The sequence below is a fragment of the Rhinopithecus roxellana genome, chromosome 7 (genome assembly GCF_007565055.1).
Source record: "Rhinopithecus roxellana isolate Shanxi Qingling chromosome 7, ASM756505v1, whole genome shotgun sequence".
Taxonomy (NCBI): Eukaryota; Metazoa; Chordata; class Mammalia; order Primates; family Cercopithecidae; genus Rhinopithecus; species Rhinopithecus roxellana.
The window spans coordinates 16,630,816-16,658,034 of record NC_044555.1 but is presented as its reverse complement, the minus strand read 5'-3'; the positions used below and the strand labels follow the sequence as shown (position 1 = coordinate 16,658,034).

General features: G+C 37.8%; 1 protein-coding gene across 1 annotated transcript in view; it reads left to right on the top strand.

Annotated features, from left to right (window-relative positions):
* The window catches only part of POLA1 (DNA polymerase alpha 1, catalytic subunit), a 314,584-nt gene that overhangs the window by 144,856 nt on the left and 142,509 nt on the right, over positions 1–27,219 (top strand). The window contains exons 33-34 of the mRNA XM_010353227.2: positions 3,265–3,443; positions 5,455–5,586. Of these exons, the coding sequence (XP_010351529.1) occupies positions 3,265–3,443; positions 5,455–5,586 (311 nt within the window). The remainder of the gene's footprint in view (positions 1–3,264; positions 3,444–5,454; positions 5,587–27,219) is intronic.

Below are 27,219 nucleotides of genomic sequence, written 5' to 3'. Positions count from 1 at the left end.
ATTAAAGCATATATCATCTCAGCCTATTCTGGGGGAAACCACGGCTGCTCTTCCTACAGATAACTGGTTTTGCAAAGCCCAGGCAGGGTGCTCCTTCCTTTGTTCTGTGCCTCACCAGAAGACTTAAGTCATCTGTCAAGAGCTAGCCTATAAGAAATGGAAGTTACTTTTCTCAAATGGGACATGAAGTTTGTTCCTTTAAGCCAGTTCAGAGAAAGCTTTCAGTAGAAGCAATAAGGAATTTGGGATTCAGTTTTGCATTTCTTGCTCAAAGACTAATGTAAGCAGTGTAACATTAATTATACGGTGTATATGCATGTAGGGCAAGTGCAGTAATAAAGATTTTGCCTTAATGTCATTTTTGACAGAAGTGTTTAATTTTGAAGTGACAACAATTAAAAATGGAATTATATGTAGCTGCTGTTTTGCACATTTTAAAATTCAGAATCTCTACCTCTAGGTGGCAGCACCAGATACTTGTTTCTTGTTTCACTCCAGCCTTAATGAGTTTAGGGTATAAGCAGTAAAACTTCTTATAAGTCAACTGAAACTTTGAAATAAGCTGCTGTTACCAGTTTTGTGAGAATTTGGAAAAACTAATGTATATGGTGACTAAGTCTGGGGCTTGTTTAACCCTGGATTTTCACCTTTTCAAAAAAGATTCCAGCAGCAATGATCCTTATTTTTTAACATGACATTGTATATTTTCTTAAAATGATTTAATTTAGCCCTCTGTGGTTTGCTTGTTGAACTTATAACTGCCCTCCCAAGAAAATAACTTTTTAAATGGCATTTTGGTATTTAAGTAACTTGTACAAGGATCATTATATACCTAATATTTTAAGCTCATTACAGTCTGTTCTCCCTTTATATTTTTACATTTTAGCATTGAACTATGACCAAGAGAGTACTAAGATTGAAGCCTCTTCCCCTGAAGAAAAAAAATCAGCTTGGGAATAAATCTGAAGTAATTAGCTAAGCCAGTTGGCTTTGTTACTGCCATGGGAAGATTGAGTGATTTGTAGAAATGGATATTTAGGGTAGACATTTAGAGTAGACATTTCATAGGACCTAGTATTTTTCGCAAGTTTCAGCCAGTTGTTTGGGTGTTTCTGCATGAGTAAGTAACAAGATGGCCCACATCCACTTTTGGCTTACTCTGCAGGCAGGCTGTCCCGGGTCAGTGCTTGCAGGTTCATGCACTCAGGTGCACCAAGTGAGCCATGGCTAGTGGGAAGGAGTAGAGAGTAGCTCCTCTTGGTTCCTTTTCATAGCCTGGTCAGTTTTGTATATGTGCAAACCAGCATTGTTTTGTTCCTTTATTTTTGGACTGTGAAAGAAACTTGCCTTTTAGAAAAATCTTGCTTATTTTCTTTTTCCTTATCTTTTGATTAGTGTTGGCCTGGGAAATTGATTAATAGTCATAGGGTCAGAGAAAAAGTGAAGCTACTTTCTCATAATTGCAAATAAATCAAAATATTATGTGAATACTTGGATTCACAACTAGAGTTTGAATTAGCGACAGTTACCCCTCACTCCAGAGACGAACTGGCCTCATTCACTGGCGTGGTCTCTCTCAATTCCTCTGACCATCCTTAGCTTTAAATGTGAGGGTATATGTATTCCCACATACTTCTCTAATTTGCTGTTTCTCTTAGGGGTTAGGTAACTTGTAAAATAGAAATGTATAGTGTCTTGGTGACAAGTGGCCCATGTTAACATAATTTATGTCACTAATGAAGAACAGCTTTTCAAATTGTTCTGAATGTGCATTCTTTGTTTTAATCATATACTACCACTCTAGGAAATACTTTAATTCCTACAAAGAGTACCTATTAACTTCACATGCAGCATGAACATGTCTCGTATAGTTTTCTAAATGCATAATCTTGAGTGAGTATAGTCTAGATTAAATGATGTTCATTCACTATTTTATTTTTTCATTCAAATGGCATTTATTGAGTGCCACGCAGTAGGCAGCGTTGAACTTGGTTTGTTCTATATTATCCAATTTAAACTTCAAAAGTGTATGATCAGTGATGCTACCTCCGTTTCGCAGGTGAGAAAACTGAGACTCTGTGTCTCAGTTATCTTATTCTTTGTTTGGCCCCTTTCAACTGTGAAGAGTCAGCCTCCAGTATTTTATAATTACTAGATGTCACTTGACAGCTGACCAAATAGGGTTTAGGATTCTGTCACTGAATTCTGAATGCATCTTGTTAGATTTATCTACCTATGTAGCTGTTGATAAATTTTAAACAATTTTTTGATATTTTTGGTATTTGTGAGCTTTTGGCTCAGTGACTGTTTTATATTACTTATTTACCTTTATACTAAAATAAGATAGTTTTTCTTAGATTTCCAAAAGTTTTTCCTTAGATTTCCAAAAGATAGAAATATTATCTCTTACATTCTTTTCTTGAAAGCCTCCCTCAGCAATCCCTAAAATTCTAAGAAACAGTGTAGAATAATTATTTTTAAGTATAAATTCAAATAGTAAATTTTGGCACACATGTTTTGACCAAGGGTAAATTAAATAGGTTGGCCTAAAAATGTTTCTTTTCTCTAATTAGTTCGTGGAAACAAAACAGCATAAACAGGCATCGATTGATTTCTTATGTTGTTTTGAATGAAATATGGAAGGATTCTCAGGGACATTTTGGCCTATAGAATCTATAGAAAAACCCATTGTTTTTGCGCATATTTTAAATTTCTGAATTTCGAACATCAAGAAAACCATGTTGCATTTTGTCTCGGATACTGCTACTGAATTTTAACCACTGAATTAGATTGCAACCTACATGAGCCAAGATGAAATCGACTACTGCATTGAAATCAGGGTTAGCTGTGTCTGCACTTGAAGGAGTTGTAATGGCAGTGAACCTGTTTTCTTTAATGGGATTTTTATTCTCTGATTTTATTCTCAGTTTTAATTGTGACAATTTGATTTTAAGAGAATTTCTTAGTACGCATTTATTTAAGGTTTTCATTGTAACTTTAAGAGAATAATAAAAACATCCTATCGAAGTAGTTGCTTCCAAACCCATGTATTCAGTGGCATATTTCTGTCTTGCGTTGTTGCAGTTACTTGTTTTATTTATAAAGTAATCTCTTGTAAAAAGAGAAGTCATTTGTCCATGTGCTCTTGAGTTCAAATGGTTGTTGTGTATGTGCATGAATTTAAAATCATTTTTTTGTGAGAGTTTTCTTTGGGATATTTTTGGAATACTTTTCTGAATTTGTTTTTTTCTTTTATATTAATAGGACTTGACCCCACCCAATTTAGAGTTCATCATTATCATAAAGATGAAGAGAATGATGCTCTACTTGGTGGCCCAGCACAGCTCACTGATGAAGAGAAATACAGGGACTGTGAAAGATTCAAATGCCCATGCCCTACATGTGGAACTGAGAATATTTATGATAATGTCTTTGATGGTTCGGTTAGTTGTTTCTGTCTTTCATTTTGTGAGTGAACTTGTTACCCCTTTCCCCCACTATGGGGTATATAAAAAGGGTGAAATAAACACACGCATGTTGCTTTCATGTGTTTAAAGAATTTTAGCATCATGTAAAATCTACCTTCACAGCTTGCTTTTATTTCTGTTTGAAAACTCTTACTTGAATGTGCTTGAATATTATTTTGGCTTCCTAGAGTGCTTGACCTTGGTTTTTAAGTGGAATCCCTTTAAAATTGTAAATTATCTTAAAGTATTTTTTATTATAATTTCTTAATTAGTAACCTGTATTGTCCCACTGTCAACCCCCATCTTTTAAGACTTAGACCAATATTTTTCTTTATCTTAAATCAAGTTAATGGGAACTAAGTGTTTTGGGAAAGTTTGTGTTTGTCTTTACACATCCCACTTACCTCCATTTTGTAAAGGTACTCTTATCTTTTCTGCTGTCTTTGCATATTAGACATTTAAAAAGTCACAGGGAGACATTCCTTTCAAGAAGTACTGCCAAAAAATGTATTACTGACCTTGGATCAGAGCTTGAAACTTGGCCAATTTACTTGATTTCCACCGCAGTGTTATGCATATACTAGCCATTGGCAAAGGAATAGGCAGCACAACTGTGTAAAACCTTGAAACTGAAAGAAAAGACACCCTTTATCTAAATTAAAAGTAATTATTTTAAGTTAATTTGGACAAACAGCAGATGTTTTGCATTTTTTTGAATCAAAACAAAGCAGTCTTTGGAAGCAAGTGCAAGGAAGAGGCAGACACAGATCAGCAATACTTGCTAAATCCTTGAGTTTTGCTTCATTACAGCTGTAAATAAGATAGTTAATTGCATGGAGGCTTGACGACTTGCAGATGGGCTAACTGTGGAAGAGCCGATGTCAAGCGCTGAAATCTCTTCCACCTGGAATTGCTTAGCGTGGCGGGTAGGGTTATGTACCAGATTGGAGCAGGAAACCAAGATGTTTAAGTATCAGAAAGGAAAACAAATGCTTCAGAAATCCCAACAGTTTTGCTATATGTTACATTTGCCTTGTCTTTGTTTAAAACAAAACACAACAAAACAAAATGTTTTCTCCAAATATTAATATTTATTTATTTCAGATTTTTACTTCTCCTGCCTCCCTCCCCCAATGCACTTCATTTTTTGGAAAAATTGCCAAAATTTTAGATTTGCTAAGCAGACAATAAGTGATACTGTTTTTGTGGTACTACACTTTTAACTTTTAAACTTTATTTTTAAAATTAAGTTGACAAGATGAAAACAGACTAATGTGATAAAGGCTCTTGTTTTTCTTCAAGTTTGTAATGAATAAATGCAAATTTAAAGTTTTTAATCAGTATCTCTAAGAAGGAGGCTTATTTCCAGTAACATGACTTCACTGATATTTACAGAGGAAAAATTATTTTATCCATAGAGTCCCTCGTGTAGGAAATGTAAAATAGTGATTTCAGCGTTTTCCCTTTGACTTTGCACTCCATTATGATGATGGCAAGGAATGGAAGGTATGTGTGACTAAAGCGGTCTTTGGAAGGAAAATAATTGAGAACATAGGGTTAAAAACTCACCAATAGGCCAGGAGCGGTGGCTCCAGCACTTTGGGAGGCCGAGACGGGCAGATCACGAGGTTAGGAGATCGAGACCATCCTAGCTAACATGGTGAAACCCCGTCTCTACTAAAAAATACAGAAAACTAGCCGGGCGAGGCGGCGGGCGCCTATGGCCCCAGCTACTCGGGAGGCTGAGGCAGGAGAATGGCATGAACCTGGGAGGCAGAGCTTGCAGTGAGCTGAGATCCGGCCACTGCACTCCAGCCTGGGTGACAGAGTGAGACTCCGTCTCAAAAAAAACAAAACAAAACAAAAAAACTCACCAATAAAACGAATTAAGAATATTCAACACTAGGACAGCATGTAAGTTTTTAAGCACAAAAACCCTTTTATAGCCTCACAGTAACTTTTTGTATACTTGTCCTGACTTATGTAGGGAACCGATATGGAGCCCAGCTTGTATCGTTGCAGTAACATCGATTGTAAGGCTTCACCTCTGACCTTTACAGTACAACTGAGCAACAAATTGATCATGGACATTAGACGTTTCATTAAAAAGTACTACGATGTAAGTATCCATAATGACATTCTTACATGCACAACTTATTGAGGTGTTTTTTGGTTTTCATGAAACTGTAAAATTTTGAAAAGACTTTTGGGAAAAATTCCTAGTGAAATGCTATTAATATTAATATGATAAAGTATGTAATTTTGGCATATTAACCTGACAAATTGTTTGATAATTTCTTTCAGGCATTACATCTCTTTCATTTATGAGCAGTATTTTAAATAATGAAATTTTTACTTTAAAAAAAAAACCAGAATATAATTAAGAAATGTTTTAGTTTATTGTTACCTTAATAAGACTAATTAAATGATTGCTCAGATCTTTGGATAAAGGAAGAAAAAAATCACTATTGGCTATTGTCAGCAAGTAGAGCCAGTAGATTATGTGTGGTGATCTTAGTAGACTGCCCACACAAAACCAATACTTTGTGTTTGTGTAGCACCCTGAACCACTCCATACCCTAGTTTTCTGAGGAAATCAAATATCTTTTAAATTTAAATGCAGTTTGTCTGGCATTCAAAAGAGAATGTCTAATTTTTATAAATTTATGGTATAAATGCCAGAATAGAACAATGAGTGATTTGTCTTCATTGGAAAGAAGGCTTTTATTCAGAGTTTTTGTTTTTAACACATTTCATATGAATTAGTTTTTTTCTCTTCAAAAATTAAAAACTTCACATTTCCCACTTGATTTTTCTTAGTGTTTCAGTATGTCATTTGTCATCTAAACAAATTTTCTGTTAACTTGAAAGTTCACTGTAACTTCTTTTTAAAAGCTACATTGGCAACACATTTCCAAAAAAAAAAACATACATTAGTTAAGACCTATGACTTTTCTAAAGATCGTTCTGTACTTTCTCCTCATGTGTTAGTTAACATGTAACAGCATTTTCTTCTTTAAAATAGAACTCATTATGTGAAAAGCAACTATTAGATCATTAAGATGAAGAGTAAAAACATAGAGTTCCAGTATTATGATTTTGGTGTTGAATATATTTATCAGAAAAGCAAGTGAGTTTGCCTAAACATTAATAAAAAATAATAATTATGACTACATTTTGGGAAAATCTGAAACATTTTAGTGAATAATCCTGTGCTGCCCTTACTGAACAGTAGATGGGAATAAAAGTTGTCTGTGGGGTCACATTCCTCAGTAGATGAAATGTGCAGCACGTGAAAATTTAGGCCAAATCAAAACTATTCAGCTCCTCATTTACAGGCCTCATTGAACAGAGTATGATCCTTGCTTGACTCTTGGGAAGAATTCTGAGTTTTCTCTCTGTGTTTAGTCTATCAAGATCTTCACCACGGAAATGTTAATACTAGAAGAAACCCATCTATTTCCTTCTTTAAGAAGGAATAGTCTGTTTTGACTAAGTTGCAAATACTCTGAAAAATGATCTTCTGTATAGCTAGAAATACGCCCTGACTGAAAGATTGATTTCTAACCTAATTTATGTGTATGTTGTGGTGGTGGTTATATAAATAGTTTTCAAGCTAAATAACCTACTTTTAGGGATCCAGATATTTAACACAAGGTTTCTAGAGCATTTGCTTTAATTGTCTTTTTGCCAGCCATCTCACTAACATCAAGTAACAGGTTTTTGTAGTTAACTGCCCACTTGATTGACATTTCTAAGGGATTTCTGATCAAAATAGCCGTATGTCACTCCTGGGGTTAAAAATTGATATGACTATCCTCAAAGTTAGGAACTTATTTCTCTACTTTCTGATCTGAATTATATGTGATTGGATGGCAGAGAAAGAAATCCATGATTTGTTCTTATGGCCCCGTGCTAAACAAATATTTCAAATATTTTCCAGATCAGAGCTTTTGTACAAAAAGCCCCTACACCTTTAGGTTCTACTTCATTGGTAGACCATCTTGTTTCCTCCTAGAGGGACATAGCATTGAGTTTCTTTTGTTATTGTGCCTCAAGTGATAATGATTACAGTTATTAGTTCAGTGTGATTTATCATGGTGATGGTAATCCAATTGGAGACTAATATACCAAGTGTACTGAGGTAAAGATATTGATAGTAAGTATTGAGGTTAAGCGACTGTCTCTGAAGCTAATTACCAAAATGGTTTTCTCCTGTTTAGCAACTTAAAAAATACTACCCACTGGACATTAAAGTTGTTTGTGAAATGAAGGCAAGAGTCTCAATATTGTTTTAATTTTAGTCTTAAAAGCACTGTAGGGGAAGTCAGCCTGCACTGAGAAAGGAAGGTATCTTCATGAGGAAGGGACTCCAGGAAGATGAATGGAATATGGTACTTGACCAAACACTGTAACCTGCCAAGAAACATACTTCTAGATGACTAAGAAATTAGATTGTCAAGAAAAAAGGCACAAAAGTTTGGGGTAACAAAGTATACTTCTAAATTACTTTAATTTTGGAAAAGTACATCACATGTTCTGTTACCTTCTGTCATGAATTAACAGGACTGACTGAATAAATGTGATATAACAAATATTTGTTTATCTGAGAAGCAATCTGTATCACGTTATAATATTTTAATAAATATTGGCTCCTTTATGGGAAAGGAGAGGCTTTTTGCTCCTCATCTATAGCAATGATTGTATCCCCTGAATTCTAATTTCCTATAACATTTAAACTTTGATATCCATAGAAATACAAAAAGCACTGAGCCAGGATATTTTAAGTAATATATTAATTTATTTAGGAAGAAGACAACTCTGCTTTGTCTTGAGATTTGATGAAGTGTTGAAAGACTTTGAGGTAGCACAGAAAGCCTTAATTCAAAGCTGATTTCATGCCCTGGTCCTTGTTGGTTCCTTTGTATAAAGTTAAAATTGAACTGGTATTTTTTGAAAATCATAAAAAAGCAGCTGAAAGACTATAACTCTAAGCTTTTAGGGATGTTTTTGAAAGACTCCGTTTTACAGTGAAAAATTGATATGTGTTCCCCCTCCCCTTAAATTCTGCTCCAGAAGAGCAAATAGACATACACACACAAAAGGGAGAGAAACACTAGCTAATCTAAATTGGGAAATGAAGAGGGCTTTTTTTAAGCATGAAAATTTCATCATCTTGTCAGCTGGCAGAATGCCTGCTGTGTGGATTCACAAAGGCTAAGAATTACACTTTCATGAAATTTTCCTCACTAACTGCCCTGGTTAATTTGAAAGATAACCCACTGTTCTAATTCATTCCTCAATTGGGCGGTGCAGGTTTTATCTTTGATCTGACAAAGCATTTGTGTTAATCGTTTTGGCCCTCCACTAGACACTCTTGGGATTGTGCTTTTACAATAAATGTGTCTGTGATAGCTCTTTAGTCTATTATACTTACAATAGATCCATAGAACTGGTAATTAATTCTCCACTGCTTTGGAAATGGGAAGAATAGGTGTAGCTCTGTCAAGTGCTGCTGGGAAGTTTGTTTAGCTGGTTCATTTTTGAAGTGTTCCCCTCAGCCATCCAAGAAGCAGCCACAGAAGAGAGGCTGAGATTGAGATACTGGCCTATCCTGATGACTTGCTGATAAATGGGAAATGTGACCCCTCTTGGTACCTGGGAGGAGGGTATTGGGTCATTTACATTCATCTCAAGTACTGTTCTTTTTAAAGTATATTAAACCACCATTTTAATACTTAAAGAGCCATTTGCCTCTAAAGGTGGAGGCTCTAGAAGATGCAATAGTGATAGTCAACTCAAATATGTTCCTAAATTTTCACTGATGGCTTATGCAGGTTTTAGAGTATTCCGATGGGGGTGAAGCGTGTTCCCCACCAGCCTTCTAGTGTTTCTAGCCACTTGTACATTATATGAGTACTTTACTATGATTTTTAAACATTGAGATATTGCTGGCCCTAGATGGGACTGGCCCTCCATCTCAAAGAACACATGAACAGCTTGTTGGTACCATGCGTATGATAACCTCTGATAGTTGGTAGGGCCAGAAATTGGTGGTCTCACTCCATAGAAAGTTGTTGTAGGCTTTATAATCTCAGAATTCTCCTGAATTAAGCTTTTTAAGGACAGGGGCTGTGCTTTCTTTCTGTTTTATGTGTGATCTCTGCCACAGCCCTTGCTCTCAGAAGTACATGTATCTTGATGTTTAGTAGCCAAAGGAACTGACAAGTAAAGGTTATATTTTGCTGTTTTTTTCCTTAAAATTTTTTATATTGCTGTCAGATTGACGTAAGATTTATTAGTGGCATATAGGATTCTTCGGTTAACACAAAATTCTACAATATTTTAAGGTCATGAAAGCCATGACAAATAAAGTTCTTTGTTACTTTTCTATTTTTTATGGCACTGACAACTCTGCATTTCAATATATGCCTGTCCCCAACTCAGTAGCCTTAATTTGTTTTTTCCCCAAACCAAATACCAGGCAAAGAGACATTAACCAGAAATATCATCATGATGCACAATAGCACCCAGCCTAAATGTACTTTCATTGTTCTGATAGAAGAATCTATCTCTATATAACGTGGCAAAGAAAGTGGATGCCTAGCTTTGTTACTCTCTTTCTGTTCTCTCCTTGTATTTTTCTCTTTTATTTCTTAGTGTATTGTGTCATAAGCCACGTTTTTAAATCTCTTTTGGACCCACATTTATGAGGAATTCAAAAAATAATGTGCAGTGTATGTTGCCTTATGATGTGAAAACTTCCTTATGCATACATGTTTAAGCACCTAGGGAAGAAGAGAGCGTTTGACCAATGATGCTTAGCCTTAGCATGGTGGCTGTGAGTTCTTTTGGAAGAGGCCACACACCAGGAAGTAGAGTGGGATGTTTCGTTAGAGTGTATGAAGAGTCCATATTGCCGGGCGTGGTGGCTCACGCCTGTAATCCCAGCACTTTGGGAGGCTGAGGTGGGAGGATCACGAGGTCAGGAGATCGAGACTATCCTGGCTAACACGGTGAAACCCCATCTCTACTTAAAAAAAAAAAAAAATTAGCTGGGCGTGGTGGCGGGCACCTGTAGTCCTAGCTACTCGGGAGGCTGAGGCAGGAGAATGGCGTGAACCCGGGAGGCGGAGCTTGCAGTGAGCTGAGATGGCACCACTGCACTCCAGCCTGGGCGACAGAACGAGACTCCATCTCAAAAAAAAAAAGTCCATATTAAGCTTGTTTTTCATCTTTGCAAGTTCAAAAAAAAAAAACTTTTAAATTTTAAAGTGGATATGCATTCGTAGAGGACAAAATTAATAACAACCCCAAGCATAATGTTGTTAAGCTGGGGATTGAATTAGAGCTGCCTTTTATCAAAAGTGCAATGAGGGCAGGGTAAAATACTGGTTAAAATATTTGCTCCACAAAAATACACACCCATTTAGCATCACAAGTAAGCACCATTCATGGCTCCCAACAGTACTTGAAAAAGGGTAATTTTGTTAGGAATGCACAAAACTAAATAAATAAATCTGATAAATTAGAGATGAAGCAGCCTCCCACTCTATCCCTCTTGCCCACACCCATGTAAATCACTAACAAAGCTTCTCATTTCCGTTGTCTTTCACTTCTCAACAGAGCTATCTTGTGCAGGTGGACCTGTGAGTTTTAGAGCCATGCAGTGGTATTCAGTAACTCTACTGTAGTTTCATTGCAAATATGCAGTGTTCAATAACCCTCAAAATTTCTCATTTCTTACCTGTGGTGATGTGGTTTGATAGTTTTTAGGTTATAGGTTGCAATATGCGGTAGAATCATAGGTATATTACTTCAAAAAGTTTAAACTCTAAGCACTTTTGGAATTATTGTTTATTTCCTTGCTTCTGCATTTATATTTAGAACATTTAAAAAGAATAAATTTGGTTTCTTTTTTGTAGACTCTAACAGCATAATTATAAGTGGTACAAAAGGCATACAAAGAAGCAATAGATATCCATCCCACCCATTCAACATCATAGGCAGCCCAATCCATGCTGCCCAGCGGTGCTTGAAGAAGGGTAATTTTTTTAGGAATCCATAGAACTCATCCTAAATCTTATTAAAACCAAACGAAAAGAACATATTGAAAATTAGTATTTGTTTTTGCTTCATACTATTTGATTGGGAAGCCAAACATAAATGAATGCCAGGGATACCAACTGCATTTTTAAAATGTGATATTCTTTATTTTTATTCCTTTTGTCTTTTTAATTTTTAGAGATAGAGTCTTATTCTGTCACCCAGGGTGGTGTGCAGTGGTACGATCATGGCTTACTGCAGCCTTGAACTCCAGCAATCCTCCCGCCTCAGCCTCCCAAGTAGCCAGGACTATAGGCACATAATACCATACCCAGCTAATTTTTTTTTTTTTTTGAGACAGAGTCTTGTTCTTTCGCCCAGGCTGGAGTGCAGTGACGCAATCTTGGCTCACTGCAAGCTCCACCTCTGGGTTCATGCCATTCTCCTCCCTCAGCCTTCCAAGTAGCTGGAACTACAGGCACCCGCCACCACGCCCGGCTAATTTTTTGTATTTTTAATAGAGGCGGGGTTTCACAGTGTTAGCCAGGATGGTCTCGATCTCCTGACCTCGTGATCCACCTACCTCAGCCTTCCAAAGTGCTGGGATTACAGGTGTGAGCCACCGCGCCTGGCCAGCTGATTTTTTATTTTAAGTTTTGTATAGATAGGGTCTCACTATGTTTCCCAGACTGGTCTTGAACTCCTGGCTTCCAGCAGTCCTCCCTCCTTGGCCTCCCAAAGTGTTGAGATTACAGGCGTGAGCCACCATGCCCGGCCTTAAATGTGGCATTCTAACACCAGTGTCCATTCATGAAGGATTGGTATGTTTTTATTTGGAATGGCTAATTTTTGTTGTTGTTGTTGTCAAGCAAGCTCATTCTTTTGAGTCAGGTATAACATTTTGCTGCTATGCCATGGCATGTTCTCACAGAAAAATTAAGAACAAGGGACTGGTGACTGGAATAGAATCTCATTGTAAGTAATTTATCATTGTACAAATCTAAGTAACAATCAAATCCAGTTCCCTAGAACATGCCAGCTATGTATTCTCTACAAGCAGCTTATCATGGTATATAGTATTGTTGTAAAGGAGTTCTAATAAGCAAATAAGTTCAGATGCAGCCACTTATACCACTTGACTTTTATCCTTCGTAGAATAACTGACATTTATCAGAAGACTCCTTTATCTTTTATTTCATTTAATCATGACCTTATGGCATGAACCCGCTTTGGGGAGGCTCAGATCTAGAGCATGATTTTGGGGGTCTAACATGGAACCGTCACCAAATTCTGAGGTGCTGAGACTGCAGAAAATATTGTTGCCGATTGAGGACTAACCCCAGAGCCACTGACGAGATCTGAGCTTGGTTAGTAGTCTCTCCCTTACCTGTATCATTCCCTACATATGGATATCCACCCTCCTACGTTTTTTGTCGGGGATGAAGGCAGTTATAGCCGTAGCCCTTTCCATTGCTTTCCCTGCATTCTGAAAGCTTAGCACTCCATTTTATCAGTGATCAGACTAGCCACTGCTAGTCTCTTACCAGATCTGTAACTTGGGCTAGGTACTGAACTTCTCTAAGCCACGGTTTCCTAGCCTATGAAATGATCATGGTAAATAATAGTACCCACCCCGTAAGGTCATAATGAGGACTACATGGGATAATGCACTTAAGGTGCTGAGAAAGTGCCTAGAGAGAACTCATCATTAATTATCACTGTTCCAATCTGAGACATGATGAATGAACGTGGCTCAGCTGTGTTCCTTTTGTGTGCTCAGAAACACCAGAGATTCAGACCTGGGCCAGGGCCTTGGTGCCCAGGTCTTTCCAAGGTCTCTCCAAGGTATCCATCTGGAAGCTCCCTCTCCCATCCATTTAGAAGGATACCAAACTGTGCTGTGTTTCCTCTTGGCCCTCCCTTCAGTTTGCAAATAAGGTAGTTTCCTTTTCAGTGTTGGTGAATAGAGTCTCAAAGTCAGCGTTGGGAAATGGATACTAGGCTATAACTCCTTCAAGGCAATAGCACAGAATACTACATCTTAGAATATTACAGTAGCACAGAATACTACAGCACCCAGTATTGTGCCTAACCTGATAGGTGCTCGGTAAATTTTATTGAATGAGTTCATGATGTTCTGAGAGGTTGGTGCTATCAAGTAACTCTCCCAGGTCACACATAGTAGCATCAAGACTGTGACCATACTTTGAGATCTTAGTCCAGTATCCTGCCCATAATAACTTGGAAGACAGCCAGTTATGGATACCAAGTTGCTTAGCATCTTCTCTGCAGTCACTCTTACTCGGAGTAGGATGGATCAAGAGCCTTCGCCATTCGCATTACAAGCTAGGCCAGGTCACAAGGCTGACTGGGGTATGAGTCCAGAAGGCTGATGATAGCCATCCAGCAATGGACTAGTACAGCCATTGAAAGGAAGCACATGTGTTGAACCTGGGGTTTCAGCAACTTCTGTTACGGTTTGCCTCCTCTGATGGGAAAATTGGAAGCTTTTTGAAATGCTGAGGAAATGCCGTAGGAGTTGTCAGATACTTGAAAACAAGTGGGTAAAAACAGAAAACTACTTGTGCCAAAACGGTAGAATTCCTTTCTTCAGTTTGAGTTCTTGAACCTTGTGTATTTAGGAAAAACTCAACTTCAGGTCTAACTCCAGTCATCTGGAGCTACTATCTTGTAGTAGAGTAAGAAATTGAACCAGAATAGATTTCATTTAACCTTTCAAAAGTGAGATTTTCACACAGTTAACCTTCTTGACTTCAAGGAACAAAACGGGAACTACTATCAGTTCTCTGCTGCATGCCTCAACAAGAGATCGGAGGAGAGTGCCCCCAGGCGATGGCTGTTTTTCATATTTGGTTTGCCCAGAGAATGTACATTTTGGTTCACACATGGAAATCAGCCCTTTGTAGATAGTTGCAGATAAGAATTTCCAGATGATCCTGTCTAGCTTAGTCTTGTCTTAATGGAATAACCATATTTCTGTTTAGGAGGAGGTTAATTCAGCTGCCTTTCCAACGTGCCATGGAAAAATTCTCTAAGCCTGGATTCCAAGAAGTACTACTACTGATGAGAATTAGAGCACTGGTGTTTTCCAAATGATGGGTGTTGGTTTGTTTTGAGCTTGACATAAATCACGTGTTGACCTTAACTTGCTTTTTTTCTTCTCTTTGAGACAGAGTTTCGCTCTTGTTGCCCAGGCTGGAGTGCAATGGCATGATCTCGGCTCACTGCAACCTCTGCCTCCCAGGTTCAAGCGATTCTCCTGCCTCAGCCTCCCGAGTAGCTGGGATTACAGGCACTTGCCACCACCCCCGGCTAATTTTGTATTTTTAGTAGAGATGGGGTTTCTCCATGTTGGTCAGGCTGATCTCGAACTCCCGACCTCAGGTGATCCGCCTGCCTTGACCTCCCAAAGTGCTGGGATTATAGGCACGAGCCACCGTGCCCAGCTGACCTTAGCTTTCTTTTGAAAACCAACGTATAACTTTTTGTCTTGGTTCAAAACTCATCTGACTCTTGACAGTTCTTCCAAGTTTTTGTTTTCGTTTTTACTGTGCTATAGTATAACTCTCAGGGTGGGCAGTTTTGTGAGGTCTGCAGAGACCAGCTTGGTCGGGGAGACCCTAACCCAGCGGTGCTAGACGAATTAAAGACACACACGCAGAAATATAGGGGCATGAAGTGGGAAATCAGGGGTCTCACAGCTTTCAGAATTGAGAGCCCCAAACAGATTTAGTCACATATTTATTAACAGCAAACCAGTCATTAGCATTGTTTCTATAGAAATTAAATTAACTAAATGTATCCCTTATGGGAAATGAAGGGATGGGCCGAATTAAATGAATAGGTTGGGCTAGTTAACTGCAGCAGGAACATGCCCTTAAGGCATAAATCACTCATGCTTTTGTTTGTGGCTTAAGAATGTCTTTAATGCCAGGTGTTCCTTGCCCTCATTCCTGTAAATCCACAACCTTCCAGCTTGGGCGTTAAGGCCATTATGGACATGTCGTAGTGCTGCAGAGATTTTGTTCATGGCCAGTTTTGGGGCCAGTTTATGGCCAGATTTTGGGGAGGCTTGCTCCCAAAAAGGTCCATCACCCAGCTTGTTTACTGGAAGATCCTTGGCTTCATTCAGACCATTCAAGTGCTCATGGTTTCTTGGCTGTTTGAGGAGCTCTTGATGCTTCTGGGAACCTAGATGATTTGCCAGTCCAGCTCTCAGGAGCCCAGCCTAGCAGGGCTTCAGTGTCCATCCACCATCAAAGAATGTTCAAGAATCTTGGCATGAAGTGGCAAGAAAAAAAGAAAACTGTCCAGGATTTATATCTATATGTATACTAAGGATTTATAAATTATGTGGATAAAGTTATGGCTAATCTTTTGAGGATGATTTCTCTCAACTACAGCTTTCCCTCAAGAGCCACTTCTTCCAGAAATAGATCAGCAAAGAAAGATCAAAGGAAAGCCCAGATTCAAGAGAGACCTCTTTAAAATTTTCCAGCAAAATAGATTCTCTTACTGTTGAATGTCTGTAAGTGGTATAGCACAGTGGTTCTCAAACCTTTTGGTTTGTGGGACTCCTGTATACTCTTAAAGTACTGAGGAAAATGAAGAGTTTTATTTTATGTGGATATTCTTTTTTTGTCACTACACCACATCTTGTAATGATATAGTTTCTTAAAGGTTATTTACAATGTGGAATCTGAAATCATATCAGTAAACTTTTTGTACTCTGGTATATTAAAATCCATTGCTCTGTCTTGCACTTTGAGCAGATCATTTACCTATGCATGATTTTGTAACATCATGCCTTGGTCACTTAGAAAATACTGGTTCACTGACATGAAGAATTTCCAAATTCATTATACAATTTTTTTGAAATCACATTTGTTCATATCATCACCAGTCTCATCAAAAAAGTCTAAATATTGGGAAGCTGTTGAGCTCACGGTGGTGTATACAAATGTTCCAGTGAAAACTAATTGAAAGCTAGAAATTTGTCATTGCTTACAAGTACTGTCAGTTGGTTTTTCTTGAAGTCACAGGATCAGTTGGTTAATTTTTGAGAAGATGTCTGCCAGACACCCAGGTCTAGATAACCATAGTTATCTATCAGTTATTCTTTTAAGTAAAGATGGTGTTCTTTGAACAGAGTGATTAGTTCAGCTTGCAACTCAGACAGTTGCACAGATGCTTTGCCCGGAAACAAATACTGTACTTCAACACATAGTAATAAAAGGATATATATTTAAAGGTTGCAATTTAATAGAATTTTATTTTCATTGAGGACTTTCTTTAGTGAAACTGGCTTAGTTATGTATTTGTTAGATTCTGGGCACATGATGATGAGAAATACAATAATGAATAGTACAGTTTGGGGCCACTACGTTGTTGTTGTTGTTCTTCTTGTTGTTGTTTTGAGATGGAGTCTCACTCTGTCCCCCAGGCTGGAGTACAGTGGCGTGATCTTGGGTCCCTGCAACCTCTGCCTTCTGGGTTCAAGCTATTCTCCTGCCTCAGCCTCCCGAGTACCTGGGGTTATAGGCACCCGCCACCAGGCCTGGCTAATTTTTGTATTTTTAGTAGAGATGGGGTTTCACCATGTTGGCCAGGCTGGTCTTGAACTCCTGACCCAGGTGATTCACCCGCCTTGCCTCGACCTTCGAAAGTGCTGGGATTATAGGCGTTGAGCCACCGCACCTGGCCACAGTGGGCCACTACTTTGATTGATGCTAATGTGCCAAGAGTTTTAACCATCATTGACTTTGCACCGTTAATGCAAATGTCAACACAGTGAAAAAACACCAATAGTATCATCGTAATATTATAAAAAGTGTTTTGACTTTATGGATTCCAGAACCTTCACCTTCGGCTCTAGCAATTTATCCTAAAGAAATGTACCCCAGGCTGGGTGTGGTGGCTCACGCCTGTAATCCTAGTACTTTGGGAGACTGAGCAGTCAATCATCTCACGTCAGGGATTCAAGACCAGCCTGGCCAACATGGCGAAACCCATCTCTACTAAAAATATAAAAATTTGCCTGGCATCTTGGCGCATGCCTGTAATCCCAGCTACTCGGGAGGCTGAGGCAGGAGAGTTGCTTGAACCCAGGAGGCAGAGGTTGCAATGAGCAGAGAGCATGCCACTGCAGTCCAGCCTGGGCAACAGAGTGGGACTCCGTCTCAAAAAAAAGAAAGAAAGAAGACCAAAATTTATGTGCAAGAATATACATTGATGAATTATTTTTTTGGTAGTAAAAAAAATTGGATATATCTAAGAGTAAATGTTTATTAAATACATTATGCTATATCAATGGAAGAGTGTATGATCTGAGCAATTGACACAACATTTTGTGAGAATAAAGACACAGGAAAATGTGAGATAAATGTTAACGGGGAGAGCAGGAGGAAACATCAGGTTTTGCATCAGGTTTTGATGATCAATTCATCATTTATATCAGGTATAACTACCAATGCAATCCCTCCCCCCTCCCCCCTCCCCCCTCCCGATGATAGGCCCCGGTGTGTGATGTTCCCCTTCCCGAGTCCAAGTGATCTCATTGTTCAGTTCCCACCTATGAGTGAGAACATGCGATGTTTGGTTTTCTGTTCTTGTGATAGTTTGCTAAGAATGATGGTTTCCAGCTGCATCCATGTCCCTACAAAGGATGCAAACTCATCCTTTTTTATGGCTGCATAGTATTCCATGGTGTATATGTGCCACATTTTCTTAATCCAGTCTGTCACAGATGGACATTTGGGTTGATTCCAAGTCTTTGCTATTGTGAATAGTGCCACAATAAACATACGTGTGGATGTGTCTTTATAACAGCATGATTTATAATCCTTTGGGTATATACCCAGTAATGGGATGGCTGGGTCATATGGTACTTCTAGTTCTAGATCCTTGAGGAATTGCCATACTGTTTTCCATAATGGTTGAACTAGTTTACAATCCTAACAACAGTGTAAAAGTGTTCCTATTTCTCCACATCCTCTCCAGCACCTGTTGTTTCCTGACTTTTGAATGATTGCCATTCTAACTGGTGTGAGATGATATCTCATTGTGGTTTTGATTTGCATTTCTCTGATGGCCAGTGATGATGAGCATTTTTTCATGTGTCTGTTGGCTGTATGAATGTCTTCTTTTGAGAAATGTCTGTTCATATCCTTTGCCCACTTTTTGATGGGGTTGTTTTTTTCTTGTAAATTTGTTTGAGTTCTTTGTAGATTCTGGATATTAGCCCTTTGTCAGATGAGTAGATTGCAAAAATGTTCTCCCATTCTGTAGGTTGCCTGTTCACTCTGATGGTAGTTTCTTTTGCTGTGCAGAAACTCTTTAGTTTAATTAGATCCCATTTGTCAATTTTGATTTTTGTTGCCATTGCTTTTGGTGTTTTAGACATGAAGTCCTTGCCCATGCCTATGTCCTGAATGGTATTACCTAGGTTTTCTTCTAGGTTTTTATGGTATTAGGTCTAACATTTAAGTCTCTAATCCATCTTGAATTAATTTTCGTGTAAGGAGTAAGGAAAGGATCCAGTTTCAGCTTTCTCCTTATGGCGAGCCAATTTTCCCAGCACCATTTATTAAGTAGAGAATCCTTTCCCCATTTCTTGTTTTTCTCAGGTTTGTCAAAGATCAGATGGCTGTAGATGTGTGGTATTATTTCTGAGGACTCTGTTCTGTTCCATTGGTCTATATCTCTGTTTTGGTACCAGTACCATGCTGTTTTGGTTCCTGTAGCCTTGTAGTATAGTTTGAAGTCAGGTAGCGTGACGCCTCCAGCTTTGTCCTTTTGACTTAGGATTGTCTTGGCAATGCGGGCTCTTTTTTGGTTCCATATGAACTTTAAAGCAGTTTTTTCCAATTCTGTGAAGAAACTCATTGGTAGCTTGATGGGGGTGGCATTGAATCTATATTACCTTGGGCAGTATAGCCCTTTTCACGATATTGATTCTTCCTATCCATGAGCATGGACTGTTCTTCCATTTGTTTGTGTCCTCTTTGATTTCACTGAGCAGTGGTTTGTAGTTCTCCTTGAAGAGGTCCTTGACATCCCTTGTAAGTTGGATTCCTAGGTATTTTATTCTCTTTGAAGCAATTGTGAATGGAAGTTCATTCATGATTTGGCTCTTTGTTCGTCTGTTACTGGTGTATTGCTTGTGATTTTTGCACATTAATTTTGTATCCTGAGAGTTTGCTGAAGTCGCTTATCAGCTTAAGGAGATTTTGGGCTGAGACAATGGGGTTTTCTAAATATACAATCATGTCATCTGCAAACAGGGACAATTTGACTTCTTCTTTTCCTAACTGAATACCCTGGATTTCTTTCTCTTGCCTGATTGCCCTAGCCAGAACTTCCAACACTATGTTGAATAGGAGTGGTGAGAGAGGGCATCCCTGTCTTGTGCCAGTTTTCAAAGGGAATTTTTCCAGTTTTTGCCCATTTAGTATGATATTGGCTGTGAGTTTGTCATAAATAGCTTTTATTATTTTGAGATATGTTCCATCAATACCGAATTTATTGAGCGTTTTTAGCATGAAGGGCTGTTGAATTTTGTCAAAGGCCTTTTCTGCATCTATTGAGATAATCATGTGGTTTTTGTCTTTGGTTCTGTTTATATGCTGGATTACATTTATTGATTTGCGAATGTTGAACCAGCCTTGCATCCCAGGGATGAAGCTCACTTGATCATGGTGGATAAGCTTTTTGATGTGCTGCTGAATCCGGTTTGCCAGTATTTTATTGAGGATTTGTATGGGTGTTTTAATTTGTGTCTTTATATTTCTGTTAGTCTTAAGTGTTGTGCAATAAACATGTGTTACTTTGGGGGGACGGGTGTTGGTTGCATTTTGAAAATTTGTTTTTAAATTTATATTCAGTACAGTTCACTCTGGTTTATAGTTCTGTAAGCGTTGACAAATGCACAGAATCATGTAACTACTACCACAGGCAAGAATCAGAACAGGGTCATACTTTCTGGCATGATCTTCCATCTGGGACCCAACATACTGAATGTGCTGCCAATCCCAAAGATGCACAGAATGAAACTTTGTAAGGTGTGTGTTTCTTTGCTTGGCAAGGAGTGGGTAGGTACATGATCTGTGAATATAAAATGAAATTTGAAGGACAATTCCTCCAAAGAACATTGGAGGGAAATTCTAATATTTCCATTGGAGCTTCGTCACAAGAAAATTTCAGCTCTGAGGATTTAGGAAAGAAAACTAAATTATATCTTCAATTCATTTCATCCTTTCAGTGGATCATGAAGACAGAGAACTTCAACGCCATGATCAGTGGTTCCAGCAGTCAAGTAGTCATCCCTAGGTATACTAGGGATGGGGGACAGTGTTCCATGTATACCAAAACCCGTGCATACTGAAGTCCCACAGTTGACCCTGTGGAACCCTCAGATAGGAAAAGCCAGCACTCCATGTATGTGGGTTTCATGTGTTTTGGCCGAAAACAATCCATGTATAAGTTGACCCACACAGTTCAAACTTGTGTTCTTCAAGGATCAACTGTATATTTACTACTCTTGCTTTCTAGAAATTAAACCTGGTTTAATTACATGGTTTACATGTTAAACCATGTAAAAAGATAACTTTCCTATATTCAAATATGCATCCATTTTAACCTACTCAGGTCTATAGCTGAGTTTGTTCTTTTACATATTCGAGCGTGTGTATAGATTCATGCATTCACCACCACAATCAAGATATAAAACAGTTCCTACAAAAACCCTTAAAACTCCCAAAATAGTCCTATAAAACTCCCTCCTGCTATTCCTTTATAATCATACCCTCCTTCCCACTCCTAACTCTGTCAACTATGATCTGTTCTCATTAGTGGAAATTTGTGTTTTCAAGAATGTCATATAAATAGACTCATACAGCCTTTGAGACTATCTTCTTTCCCTCAGTTCATTCCTTTTATTGCTGAATATATTCTATCATGGATCTGTCAGTTTGTTTGATCCATTTACTCACTGAAGGATATTTGGGTTGTTTCCATTCTGGGGAAATTATGAGTTCAGATGCTATAAACATTCACGTACAGGTTTTTTTGTCAGTGCATAAGTTTTCATTTCTCTAGGATAAATATCCAGGCGTAGGGTTGCTGGCTCATATGTTAAATGTGTGTTTCACCATTTAAGACATTGCCAAACTATTTTTCAGAATGGCGGTATTTTTTTTTTCATTGCCAGCATATGAGAGTTCCATTTACTGGGCATGCTCACTGGCACTTGATATTGTTGGTATTTTTTATTTTAGACATTTTAATATGTATGAAATGGTAGCTCATCATGATACTAATTTACATTTCCCTAATGACTAATGATGTTGAACATCTTTTTATGTGCTTATTTGTCATCCTTATGTCCACTTTGGTGAAGTGTCCCAAGTTTTTCCCCATTTAAAAAAAATGGATTGTTTATTCTTTTACTGTTAAGTTTTGAAAGTTCTTTATATATCCTAGATATAGATCCTTTGTTGGATATGTGATTTGCAAATACGTTGTCCCAGTCTGTAGCTTGTCTTTTCATTCTCTTGATAGTGTCTTTCACAGAGAAAAAGTTCTAATTTTTATCAAGTCCAGTATATCAATATTTTTCTTTTATTGATTGTGCTTTTGATCTCATGACTAAGAACTCAAATATTATATCTATGTCTATGATCCATTTTGAATTAATTTTTATAAAGTTAGGGCAGAGTTCAATTTTTTCTTTGGTCTGTGTGCGTCCAGTTGTTCCAACACCATTTGCTGAAAAGACTATCCTTCCACTGAATTGCTTTTGCACCAGTGTTAAAAACCATTTGAGCATGTTTGTGTGGGTCTATTTCTGGACTCTTTGTTCTCTTCCATTGATCTGTTTATTCTTTTGCCAATACCACACATCTTGATTACTGTAGCTTTATAGTAAGTCTTGTGCAATTCTTCCATTTTATTTTTTTGAAAAATGTCTTAATTCTAGTTTGTTTGCCTTTCCATATAAATTTTAGAGTTAGCTTGTCTTTATCAACAAAATATTTATTGGAATTGTGTTAAATCTGTATCAATTGGGGAAGAATTGACATCTTTATTATGTCAAGTCTTCCAATATATGAACATTTTATGTCTCATTTATTTGGATCTTGTTTTCTTCCATTAACATTTTATAGTTTTCAGCTTATGGTCCTGTACATGTTTTGTTAGATTTATATAACTAAGGAGTACCTTTTGGTTCTCAAAGGAATACTGAGGATCCATGAAATGTTAAAAGTATTCTACATAAATTCATTGTTAATATGTAGCCTTTAAATTTTATTTTGTAAATCTTTACTGATTAGTTCAAATATTCAGCCACATAATACTGCCAAGTTTTTAAAACACCAGCTTTTGTATTGTAATTTTACTTTTGTAAAATTCATAGATTTACATAAATATCTATATGTATATATATGCCTAGAGAGATTTCTAAAAGGATTTTTAAGGGTTTGAAAACCCTTAAAAAATACATGTTAATGAATTCTAATGTACCGCTGAATAGTTAACATGTAATTTCCATGTGCTATATATGAGACTATGAAAGTAAAAGGTATATATACTATCACGCCTGTATCAAGTTGATCGTATACTTATAAAAAAGAAGGGAGTTAAATTTCTAAAACAAAAAAATGAGTTCTCATGCGACCAAAAATAATTTTTGGAAAGCAAAAATATCCATTGTGTCTTCTTCATATTTATACATTTACCGTCCTTCTTAAGTCTTCAGGTTTATTGCTGACTCTTGACAAATAGTGGATTATTAGCATTGCTCAACTTTGCCTCTTCTCTGTTGTGGATGTGATTGTATAAACCTAGGTGAGGAGTAGTTTGTATAGAAATGTCATCTTTCCTGTATCTCTTCTAGGAGACCTGCCTAATGATTTCATGACATCATCTGATCCAGTATGCTGAGGAATTATGGTCTTTCCAAGCTTTTAAAGTAGTTTTGAGAACTTCAGTTCTGTCACTACCCTCTCGACGTTGACCGTGATTCACCATAGTCTCTTTTGGACTAGTTTCTGTTATGTTAATATACATTGTATATTGCACAGTACCTTGCAGTTTTGAAAGCATTTTTTTATACTGTACCTAGTTTGTCCCTCACAGTATTCCTGTGAGGTATTCAGAGCGATACCCTCCAGTATTTCCCAGCTCAGGATGACCAAAGCCCGCAAGTTGTCCACACGGGATATCATGGTGTTGTATTATATTCCACTTACATTGCCTTTTCCTCCATTCTCACTGCTTTAATTCAGTTCCTGGTCATCTTGTTCTTAGCTCCCTTGTTTTTATATCAGTCCATTCTCTCAGTCTCCCTTGTTTTTGTATCAGTCCATTCTCTATATCATTTCCAGGATTATTTTTCTAAAACAGGATTAATAATGTCATTTTCCAGCTTAAAAACCTTCGGTGGTTGCTCATTTCTTACAGATTAAAATTCAGATTTTGGAGCACTGCATTAGGCCCCAAGCCAGCCTTTCCACCTTCTCTACCCTTAGTATCCCTTGCAAACCATCTGCCCGCCACACTGGAGAGCTTGGCATTCCTTAAAGATCCCATATGCTTGGCTCTCTCCACACTTTCACTCCTGCCATCTCCTCTGCGTAGTACCATAGCCCAGGACCTGTGACATCCCACTTTGTGAAATTCTTCTGCCTTCAGTGGTATAGTCTCTGGAAAGCCTTCTTCACTCAGCTCTCCAGGCAAAATGTCTTATTGTCTTCTGCATGCTCCCATAACCTTTTGTACACACCTCTGTGGCAGCACCTACTGCCAAGTTGATTGACTCTTTTTCCCCACAGGCCTTGAGCTCCTTGTGAACACAAGCTGTGCTGTGTTGTGTTGCGTTTAGCTTCGTGTCACCTGAGCAAAGCATGGTGCCAGGGACATGGCTGACACAGGATTTGCTTATTTGAGCAAGGGGGTGATTTTTGGAGCCTTCAGAAAAGCTGTGGGTGTAGTATTTATGTTTGATGGAATACCCAATTCTTACTTTTTATAGTTAATGACTCCACAGCCAGTGGATGGCATTTTCTAAAATGTCATCTTTAATCTCTTTTGCTGTCTAAATTTCAGTCACCTTAGAAATCTCTAAGAAGTTAAACTTAGTCTTGCATCGTACACATACACATATTTTGCAGGTTTTCACCTTAAAATTATTTTCTGCATTTCTAGCTTGTTCTTGAACCACAGGTGTGGTATTGATCTTTTCTTTTACTTAATAGCACCCTTCCTGCCCTCAAGACCATGATCAGGAAACTGGCTTCTTAGCACCAAGGCTACTTTTCAAATTATTGTTGGTTTAGGTTCTCTTCAAACTAGGCAGTCATATCTTTTTCCTATTAACACCATAATTAAATACCCCAGAATACAGTTTTGAGAAGCCCTTAGCACCATGTGTATATGCATGTGTATTTGTCTGGTTTTACATGCTCTTTTCCTAGCCCTAGCATGCACAAGTGCACTCTTGCACAAGAGTGACAGAGCCTAGTTGGCTTTTGCCTCCTGTTATGGAGCACCCAATGGTCTGACAGAAGAAGATAGTTCAGCAGAGAAGGGCTCATTATAGAATTGTTTGGCCTTGATTTCAGGGAACCTCTCCCCTCTGTCTACCTTCAGAATGGCTATTTCCAATTTTTGGAAGATAACTTGAGTATGTGGTACAGAATTAAGTATTTTCAGATAATAGTAATGCAGTGTTTCATTTCTGTTCTGGGGTTGCTAGTAGAAGCAACTCTGTAGGAACAAGCTAGAGCAAAGAAGTGGACATGTGTTTAGATGGCTTTTCTTTTTGTCTGACCATCACTAGCCGTTGATAGAAGAGCTGTACTTTTGTGTTACTTTCCTTTTATCTTTAACAGGTAGAGTGAAATATAATTTACAACACTTGGAACCTTGTAAAAGACAACCAGCCAAACAGATAACAAACCAAAAGGAAATCATCTAAGTCACACACTGGATAAAACTTTCTCTGAGCAGCCTCTGACTCCTTGGACAGCAGTCCCTCCCCTTTCAGAATCCTAACACCCTGTCCCCACCACCACTGTCTCAGTGTTTCTGTTGAGGGCAAGAGTCAGACACCTAGCTTTTGTGTTTGGCTTTAAAATCAAAGTTGTTTTATCATGTTAAACTGCCAGGACCATGTCTTCTTGATGTAAAACCCCTGAAACATCTATTATAATGCCATAGACTCAGCAGATACTCATTTGTTGTATTTTTTGGTTTTTGTTTTGTTTTTTTTTTTGAGACAGGGTTTCCACTCCCGTTGCCCAGACTGGAGTGCAGTGGTGTGATTTCAGCTCACTGTAACCTCTGCCTCCCCAGCTCAAGCGATTCTCCTGCCTCAGACCCCCAAGTAGCTGGGACTACAGGCAGGCACCACCATACCCAGCTAATTTTTGTATTTGTGTAGAGATGGACTTTCGCCTTGTTTCCCAAGCTGATCTTGAACTCGTGGGCTCTAGTGATCTGCCTGCCTCAGCTTCCCAAAGTGCTGGGATTACAGGTGTGAGCCACCACATCCAGCCAACACTCAGTTTTATGTGAGGTTACACTCTCTAGAAGGATCTGAATTCCATTTCTGTATAAGCATGTAGATTGTAGGAGCAACTCATTTTCTAAACTAATGCTTTACCTGGTTCTCTGGTAATCTGTGTGTGATTTCAGGCCATCATCACAGAAGTTAGATTTCCATCATGGTGTTTGTCTTATGAGAAGAAAAGATGGGCTATTTGGAAGAAACAAATTAGGTTTTGGTAATACTAAGTGAATCAGTTGTATATTTCAGAAATTTAGGGAACCTTTTTATTTGTTGAATTTATAAGTAAGACAGGCATGATGTCTAACTGTTACCTAACCAGAGAATTTATTTCAAGCCAAATTTTGAACTGCATAAATGTTAACATGTTTACGAAAACGGGTTCTAAACAATTCTTTTTCAGTTGTGATGCTAAATGTCTATAGTGAAAATTATATAAACATATACTTGCATCTTTATGTATATTTCTTTAAAAATTTGTTTTATGATGTAAGGTTTAAAAAGTTTGATAATGCTGGCTATATGCACACTTTTTTTAAAGTCGGGAATCGTTCCTTTTCTTCTAAAGTAGACAATCAAAATAAGCAGTTTGAAGAGATGGATTTAAGACAGCAAAATTGTTGTATCTTCAGCAGTGTAAAAGAAATACTGTACCTTGGACCAGAAAACGTATGTTAGTGATGGTTTGGTTAGTGACTGCAAAAGCAAAATGAATACCATAGTATAAAATACAGTTTCACATGACAACATGTTTGACTAGTACTAAACATCTGTATTTAGGGAGCAGTTAGTACTAAAATGTGTTCTGCTTCTTTGCATGAAAATACATTAATATGAAATCTTATAGTGCCTTTCTCACTGATTAATATTAGGGAGAGGTCTGGTCAGGTCTTGTTGATAATTTGTTTTCTAGAAACCTGAGGAAAAAGTGTTTTTCACAAACCTATCCAAAAAGAGTTGCCCTATTTCTCCTCCTCAAGCCTTTCAGTGACTTTGCAGAATAAGGTTGCATCATTGTTTATTTTGGATGTAGAAGGTTGATCAGAACATCGCTTTTTACTATAAAATGGCAGTGTAATAAGTTAGATGATAAACTTACATGCACAGGGAGATTTTCTT